The sequence below is a fragment of the Empidonax traillii genome, unplaced genomic scaffold, assembly GCF_003031625.1.
Source record: "Empidonax traillii isolate 1590-97213 ecotype Southwest subspecies unplaced genomic scaffold, ASM303162v1 scaffold343:size799674, whole genome shotgun sequence".
NCBI classification, from domain to species: Eukaryota; Metazoa; Chordata; class Aves; order Passeriformes; family Tyrannidae; genus Empidonax; species Empidonax traillii.
In genome coordinates this window covers 131,737-140,909 of record NW_020955536.1, presented here as the reverse complement: position 1 = coordinate 140,909, position 9,173 = coordinate 131,737, and the positions used below count along the sequence as shown (strand labels likewise).

General features: G+C 44.1%; 1 protein-coding gene across 1 annotated transcript in view; it reads left to right on the top strand.

Annotated features, from left to right (window-relative positions):
- Positions 1–1,920: 1,920 nt before the first annotated feature.
- The window catches only part of HTRA3 (HtrA serine peptidase 3), a 27,863-nt gene continuing 20,610 nt past the window's right edge, over positions 1,921–9,173 (top strand). The window contains exon 1 of the mRNA XM_027892276.1: positions 1,921–2,375. Coding sequence (XP_027748077.1) covers positions 1,952–2,375 — 424 coding nt within the window. The 5' untranslated portion in view covers positions 1,921–1,951. The remainder of the gene's footprint in view (positions 2,376–9,173) is intronic.

The following is a 9,173-nucleotide window of genomic DNA, read 5'->3' as shown; positions in this document are numbered from 1 at the left end:
CGCTGTTGCTTCTTTCTGATCCATGTTTCAAACCAAAACACTTTTTTCAAACCAAACACTTTTCATTTTTATTAATCTCCTGTTTCCTTAAAGGGTAATTTTATATCAAAAAACCTGACATTTTCATGTTTGAGTTATTACTCTATAAAGTTATTTAGTAAATCTTACCTTTTCAAAAAGTGGCAAAATGTTTGCTACAGCAAAATTTTACAGTTTTCTTGTCACAAGACCTGTTGCATCTTTATCTATCACATAAACCTTTTTTCTTCCATAAGTGAGACTGCAGCTGCTTGGAGACCAACTCTTGGACCAACTCTGCCCCTACAATAAAAGGAACAATGAAATACCGACCATAGCAGGGGATTCTGTCTGCTGCCTAGTGCATTCAGGTTCTTAATTAGAAGACAGCATTTTAATTTCTCCCTTCTTACAACCCTATAGCCTGATGCAGTTGCTCAGTAGGTTGTGCCCACTCAAAGTTAGTTCACAGGATCCCATCATGACAAGGTCCGAGGTAGTACCTTTCAGGACTGCATGAATTTTATCCCTTGTGTGAAAAAGAGGGAAGAGGGGAACTGCAGGCAGAAGTCGAGGCTGAATGTGTCATATACAGCAAGTAAGACTTGAGAAGTTTGGGATAGTGTCTGGGTGAGCTGTCAGAGGTCTTTTTCCTGAAATTAGATTAACTTTTCTGAAAGCCAGCTCAACCCACACCTGCATTAATTAAGTTGAAAGTTATGACTAGTTGCTAGTGTTAGAGCAAAAGTGAGTGTTCTCTCGATGAAGATGGCACACATGGGCAAGGTTTACTCTGCATGTTATGGAGACTGTGTGTGTGATTAGTTAACGCAGCTTGACATGTGCTGTTCCACTGCACTGTCTTACTGAATACTTTGTGATTAATAATAGATTTTTAAAAAAACCCAACCCAAACCTCAAACATTAAGACTTTGGCAATAATTTCAACTACTATTATGGAGAGGCTGCCAAATCTGTTGATGAAGTAAATGACAGTGGGGTGCCCAGTAGATCCCCTTTGGCTGTTGGAAAGTGTCTCGTACTATGTGCCATGATGCCACATAAGAACAAGTGGATACAAGGACTGTGTTCAGCTCCTTGTGTCTTTGCTTCAGAGACTTGTTTGTAACCTGCAAAGAGGGATCTATGTCCAAGTGCCAGTATGTTTAGCGTTACAAGAGGCTGAACCTCGATTACCCTTTGGTGGCAGTGGCCACAAACATCTTTATTAACGCTGACATTAAAGCATGAAGGAACGCAAAGCGGCTGCCGCCCTTCTGCCCCTGTGTTCCCCGAGGTCTCAACCGCTCTCTTCACGTGTATTGTCTCACATGTATATATTTGCATTAGTTTAGCCCACCTCGGGCACCTACAGTTCCCAGCGTTCCAGTGGATGGCCGCAGCCCACCTCACCCTGCGGCTCTCCCCGCTCGGGGCGGTGATTTACGGGCAGACGGGCGGGGCTGCCCCGCAGCGCTCAGCCCAGGGGAGCGGGCCCTCCCGTCCGTGTGTCCGTCCCGCCCGGGGTGGAGCCTGCCCGCCCTCCCCGCCGCGGAGCTCCCGCTCCGGCTGGTGCTGCTGGAGGCGGCGGCGGCCGCGGGCCCGTCCCCCATAAAAGCCCTCGGCCCTGGCTGCTGTCGCCTTTACTGCGCCCCGTGGCCGCCCGGGGACGGCGCTCACCGGCAGCTGGTCATGGCCCGGCGCCTCAGCCCTGCGAGCTAGTCCCAGGGAGCCTCGCACGGACCGGCTCTGTGCTCCAGCCTCCTGCCCTCCGCCCGCTGCTCCTTCCCCGCTCCGCCCGCAGAAGCGCTGCCCGGGGCAGAAGACACTGTCCCGCCCGTGTGTGCACCAAGCCCGACCGCCCCTTCCCTCGCCTTTCCCGGGGCCGAGCGGGCTCGCACCCCGTGCCTCGCCGCCGCTGTCCCCGCCGAGGATGCGGGTGTCGCTGCTGAGCCCGCTGCTCCTGCTGTCCCTCAGCGCCGGCCCGCAGGCCGCGGAGCTGCCGGCCGCCCGCGCCAAGTGCCCGGCCCGCTGCGATGTGTCCAAGTGCCCCAGCCCCAGCTGCCCCAGCGGGTACGTCCCCGACCGCTGCGGCTGCTGCCTCATCTGCGCCGCGGGCGAAGGGGACTCCTGCGGCCGCAAGGAGGACCCGCCGTGCGGGGACAGCCTCGACTGCCGCTACCCCATGGGCAAACGCTTCGCCAAGGGCGTGTGCCAGTGCAAGCTCAGCGCCCAGGTGTGCGGCAGCGACGGCCGGACCTACGACAACATCTGCCACCTGAAGGCGGTGAGCCGCAAGGCGCTGCAGCACGGGCTGCCCGCCGTCGCCCAGGTCCAGAAAGGAGCCTGTGAATCGGGTAGGAGCATGGTGGGACCTGCGGTGGGCTGGGTGGCTGGCTGGGCGGCGCAGGGGAGAGCTGGCTTCCAGGGTAAGAAAATCGTGATTTTTTTCAGTGGCCTGGGAGGACTGGGTGGCTCTAGGGTCTGCAAGAAGCTACAATGACGTGGCACTACACCCAGCTCCCGGTGACACCAGTGAGCTGCGGTGTGTGGAATGGGTGCTCAAGTCCTTTCTGAATAAATTCCTTCTCCTCAGTCCTCACTGTGGGCTTGGGCTGGGTTTGGAAAGGTTTCTCCTCGGTAGTGTGGCAGTGGATGTCTTGATGATGTGCAGGTTGCTGCTGCAGTGCACCTGTGGGAAGAGGTGAACACACTTGACATTACGAGAGAGAAGGGGTGGAGGGTGTTCAGCTGCCAGGGCAGGACAGTGCCCACGTCCTCAACCATCTCCCCTTCTGAGGGCAGAGCATGCTGGCAGGGCAGCAGCACAAGCTCGTTCTTGTCCTGCCAATGCCACCTTTGTTCATCATGTCGGTGGTGACAGTTGAGGTGTTGGGTGAAGCCCATGAGGGTTGTACAGCAGACCCACAGCAGCACATCCTGTGCAAGGAGAGCGGGGACCCAGGAACACTTGTGCTCCTGAGCCATCCTTGGTGGTATTAGGGATGTTAATCAGGTTCACCTGACAGACATCACTAGGCAGGAAATGCCTCTAAAAGCCAATCAGGGCAGAAAAGCATTGAGAAGTAGTATATAAATCACTTAAACGGTAGTGTCTTGCCTGGTTTGTTTTCTTCATGCAGAGGCTTTGTAGTCTTGTAGTCTTGAGTGGGGAAAAAATGTCTCAGAACATCTTTTACAGTAGAAAATATTGACAGTCAGGATATCACATGGTCTTCTGTTTGTAGTAAAGTACTGAGGCCTTTGCTCACATATTGTGAGATACTATGGAAACTTCAGGCTTGATGCATTAACTTTGGAAATCACTTAGTAATCACTTAATTAACTTAGTAATCACTTAAGTTAGTAATTTCTTTCTAGTATTAAAATGTGTCTCTTTATAGAAGTATTAATGTTGCTAGTGTCTTTCCATGTGCTTACTGATATGTTATTTTAAGCGTTTGATTTTGCTACCTTTCTCATAGAGTTCCTGGAAAGAGGAGTCTTATGCATAATGGAGTTCTAAAAGATGCATTGGTGTTTTGCTTATGTCTGGTGAACCACTAACCATCCTGTTTATTCAAGGCAAACTGGCCAAAATTACTGGGAAGGGGTCAGAGGGAATAAGGCTACTGTTGTAGCCTTTCTTTGAACAGGGGACCTTTCATATGTCCTGCTCTTGAGAGAAGATTCAAAGAGGGAGGTATTCCTAGAGTTCCTTTAGGAGTATCTTGCCAGAGCCAGGAATTGCTCCAAATGCCAGCCTGCAGCTGCAATGATCAGTCTCTCTAGTATTTTGTAGTTATAAATTGGGGTCTACCTGTTCCTTTTCACATAGGCATCCACTAGCTTTAGTACTCCTAAAACTTGGCTGGAACTGATCCATGTAAAATAATCAAAATGTTTAACCAAAATGAGTGAGCTAGTCTGCATCTGAGGGCTTACTGAGTCCTTGGCATTTGGTATATATGACACTTTCTTTAAGGAATCCTCCTGAATCTACTGTTAATAGCCTTAGGAATTTGGAGCCGTGAGGCAGAGGTAGCATGTTAGTTTTTTTCAAGCAACTATTTAATGTTCACTTTATTTTGGCTTTATTTTTTGTCCCAGAAAACCTCAGCTTAGATTAAGCATCTGGTTCTCTGTTAAATTCTAATTTTTTTTATTCATTTCTGCAGCTGCACAAACTGAAGCTCAAAGAAACTGAATGTCTTGCCCAAGGTCAGACTGAGTTGGAGGTTGAGCCAGGAATAGAACTCAATTATGGTATTTAAAAAAAACCCCAAACAATAACATGCAATGACTGTAATGAGAGGCTTGGAAGAAAGTTGACAGTTTAAAATTGCTGTCGAGTTTCTCTCTTTTCCCTGTTCTTGAGAGAAATCTGGCCTCAGATGACTCAGAGTTTGAAGGGATAAGCTAGTTGTGAAGTAAAGCCAGTTTTACTTAACCATGCATATACTAAAACAATTTTAGATAATGGAAGCCTCTGTCAGTATGACTTGGGCCCTTTTTAGAACATGCACTGACCCTGAGGAGTGGCTTCTGAAGTGTCTACTCCTATCCTTTTTCCAGTTGCTTATGTTGATGCCAAGTTGGATTCTGGCTGTGATGAACCAAGATTGGCTGAGAAACTTAGCTGTGGTTTCCTTGTGATAGAAGTCTGGTGATCAAGGATGCATTAAAAAGAAGTAGTAAAGGATGCAGGAAGGAAAGGAGGAAAGAGGTACCCAGGGTTATAGAGTGATAATTCCAAAATTGACATTTAAATTGGTTTTTTCCATGTCAAAGTCCTGGATTAGCTCGCAGAACACCATGCCAAATTGCAAATTCTGTATACAATGTCCTAAAGGAGGTACATACTGCATGAAGGTACAGGAGCCCCATAGTTGAGGTTCTTTAATATGCCTGTGCCCTGAAAACTCTTACACAGTTCATCTTATGAACAGACCCAGGGACTTCTCAGGGATACTGATAGGAACAGCCTGCAGAACTCCAGAATGAAGTTAAACTCCATGCTACAAATACTGTTTTTTTTTTTTTCCCTGCTTCAACACTAAATATTTATGGAGGACAACTCTAATCCAAGACCTGTTCTTACAGAGCCCTGTTTCTTAGGGGAGCAAGTTTAACAGTGCCACATACTGGTCTATTACAGTGTCAAACTTCTCACTCAAAGCCACCTACAATCCATGATCAATTTATGTCAGACTCGGTTTTTTTGCACAAGGGGCTGGTTTGGATCTCCCAGTGCACATTTCTTCGTACAGTTAAAAATTCCCTGCGATGTTATTTTGCTAATAGTTTCTGTGAAGACAGTTTAAATGTCAAAAAATTTTTATTTTCTTACCTAAGATGAGGAAGCAAAATGTTACTATTTTTTAAGAGAGTGTTATTTTGTCAATGGAACAAGGAAAACTGAGAGATTGATTAGAAAACCTTTGAGGCTGGATTTGACACTGATCATTTGCTGGTTTCTGTCTTCTGCACTGCTAAACTGAAGTCACTCTAAGAAAGTGGTCATGAAGCCTCATCCATGTCAGTCAAATCTTTGGAAGATATGATCCTAAAAGTTCATTTTTCTTAGAGAAATATTTAAAATACAGTTAATGCTTAAGCAGAGTCATTGCACACGGTTGTACATGGGGCGTTTGGAGCGTGCCTGTACATAACCTTGAAGATACAGAGAAAAAACTGAGTGTACAATTACTTATGTTTCTGAGAAGTTGGCCCAGTAAGAGATACTTAAGTCTCCTACTGGTATTATTGTCATCAAAGCCTTGCAGCTGCCTCCAGCTGTATTTAGGGAAATGCTCTGCAAGGTATTAGCTGGAAAACCAAACTCTAGTCACGTTCCTTCCTACTGCTTATTTTCATTATGTGTGAGATTAGTTTGAGTTCCTGCAGGTGAGGATGAATATTGTACAGTGTTTGGTATATAATTCAGAGTATAAGACTTCGCTGCTTTGTATAGGATAGGGATGTTCTCATTGCATCTCTTTATGAGAGTCACTTGGGAAGGAGGAATAACAAGCATGTAAAATCAGTGAGGTGTCTGTGCTGGAAGGCTTGTGCCAGTCTGTCTCTGTCTGGCCCTTGTGATTGCTGCATTGCACAAGAAAGCCACTTTGGTGTTGGTTCACCAAATTGTTTTCATCTGTGCACGGTAGACATCCATTGTATAAACAAGTTGCCTGAACCATAATGTGGCATTAGACTCACCAAGGCTTTATGGTCAGTGCACAGCTATGCAACTTGATCTTAATGCTGAATTCATCAGAAAAGCTGCCCCTGAACCTATGTTTCCAGCAGATGTTTCTGTTTTTTAAGCAGAGACGTTATAATCTTTTATTTGTCTTTCATTTCTTTCCATGAAAGCACAGTAGGGACAGTGTTTATCCCTGGTGATCAGATCTGCCAGGTTGCACTCCACCCTTAGACATAATAATTTTGCTGAATGCACAGATCTTTTCTGAAGCTGGTTTTAAAAGGGAGATGGGGAAATAGCCTGAAAAGAATGAGTTTCCCAGGCTCACAAATTCTTAATGAATATAAAATTGTGGATTGTAATACAATGTATTGTCTTTAAAAAAGCAGTGAATATGATTTGATTTAATTCTACAGAGACTAAGTTGGCAGATATTCAGAAATGTTCAGTCTTTTGCAAATGTAAATTAGTCTGGGTTTATTGTCTTCAATGGGATTATGATGATTATTTCTGCTGAAATTTTTTTCCAGCTCTCTTCATACTAGGTTAACTACAGATTTGTTGGAGTGGTTCCTGGTTTTACAGCAGTGTTAATGAGACTGGAGTGGGTCTATTGTCTCTGCAAGAAAGTAAATAAAACACTATTGGATGAACTCAAAGCCTGTAGATAACATCACTACCCAGGAAAGGTCTTAAACTGATAATAAGGATACTCCTACGTGACTGGCACTTGGGTTTAGCCATGTAAATCCAGTGTAGTTGGAGCCCACAGAACTGGAAATGTAAGATCTCTCTTTACAAAATAGGCTGAAAATCTTTAGCTCCTGTTTATGCACTTATATCAAAATCTAGATTTTGAGTGTTCTGTGAGAGGAGCTGGAGACTTGAAGATCTGATAGTTTAATTGAAATTATAGGATCAAAGTTCAAGTGTGCTGAAAATCTGGTTGATTTTTGGCTATGGAGTGGACCAGGGAAATCTAGTCCTTTTGACTAAGAAATCCGTAGACCACTCAAGACTCATGCAGTATAAATTTGGTTTTGTTTCAAGTACAAGCTGGTTGCAGCACCTTTGATATCTTGGTTATACAATAGATGGTTAATTGGATTAAATTATGTTTTCTTGCCAAGACGAATTAGCTGTGGTTAGTGTGAGATGGTTTTGAACACTCAGTAATAACATGGAAAATAATGCATGTTGTTGAGAGACCTTTGAAAAACTATGTGGCAAATTTCAGGGGGTAAATTGGTCAAAATCTGCAAAGGTGCTGTGAACTCAGAGCTGTTACATGATCAGGCCAGCAGAGATCCAAGGGCTGTGTGGGGCTCCACAGGGCAGCAGGAGTGTGTGTGTAGGGAGATACACATTTAATTTTATCTTTTAGTAACAACAGTAGTGGCAGCTAATGTCTACCAACTAATGCAAATTAAAGGATAGATTATGCTACTACTGCTTCTAATACTACAGTTTTAACACTTGTATTCAGGGTGACCTTATACAGTGTATACAGTGTTCTGCAGTTGCTCAGGCTGCAATTCTCCCCTTTTGAAGTGTGTTGAGAACTTCTTATTAAAACCATCAATTTAATAATTATGCATTAAAAGTCTATTAATAGTAACTAACTCTTCAGTTCCCTTAAATAGGGCTGCATGTGTGAGAATAAATGTGAGTTTGCAGTTACATCTTCCAAGTCTATAGTTTAAGCTCCTGGCACATCATATAAAGTGTTTAAAGGTTCTGACCCCTTTTAGCTTGCACAAATTGATTCAAGAGAGATCAGTTTCCATGAAGGCATCTCCACTTTGTAAGTCAGTTTTCACTAGTATTTGATCCCCACAAGAAGATAGTAAGAACAGCCCATTTCTAGTCAGACCAGTAGATCTTCAGCCACGTCCTTTATACAAGTTTGAGTTTCTCTTATTTCTCGATCCTCCTTTGTTTCAGGTTTCTCTTTAATGTATAGTGCAGATTTGGATTTACTTACAAGTTTGAGTGTTCTTGTCTTCTGACCAGAGCAGTGAGTTTCTGGACTTCTGCTCAGACTGAAAAATGTTTTCACTGTGGCATGAAAAGAAGACAAGCTTTGTTTCAGTTATACAGTCTCTTCTCTGCGTGCTGCATTTTATTCTCTTCATCTCTTTCCATGCTTACATTTATCCGCTGCAAATTTCAGACATTTTCTCTCTACCTCCCCCAAACCCTACCTGGAAAGCCACTGCCACTCGTGATGTTTACCTGGTGGCTGGTCAGGAGTGGTGCAAAACTGAGTTCTTTGGCAGGCATCTTCCTCTGCTTTTGGCCATGTGCAGTGCTGTAACAATTTGGCATGGGCAGAACAGTTCAGCACTCAGCAGATGCAAAAGGATTTAGTTGCCCTGACTCACATAGAGCTATGCTGATTTACACTAACTGAAAGCCTGCATTCATCATTGTTTTACCTCCAGTTCTATGCTAGTTTATTAGCTGAGGGTCTATCAAACTGTCTTTCATGGATGCATGGTCATGTCTATTAAGAAAAATGTGATGGTAATGTTATACCCTTCAGGGAACACTTGTGGTGGATGCAAGTGTTCAAAGTCGTGTTAGTAGACTTCAAAGGATATACTGCATAATTAGACAAGCTGCTTGTGAACTGAAGGTAAGATAAATCTTCAGTAACCTAGTAAGCAAAATAAATAACAGTATATTGTGCTTACATTTGACTGTCCTCTGTGATTCCTGTTTGCAGTGCCTCTTTTAAACTAAGTACTAAAACAAGCATTCAGTTTGTTAGAGATTTCAGAATGCATGAGAATGTACATAAAAATAATAGGCTGAATCTATTCCTGCCAAGCTGTTCCTTTTGTTTATTCTGTATCATATAAATCTAGCTTGCTAAATGTAAGCATGGTTTCTTTCCCTTCAGAAGTTATCCCATATCCAGTAACAGGAAGAAGAACTCAGACTT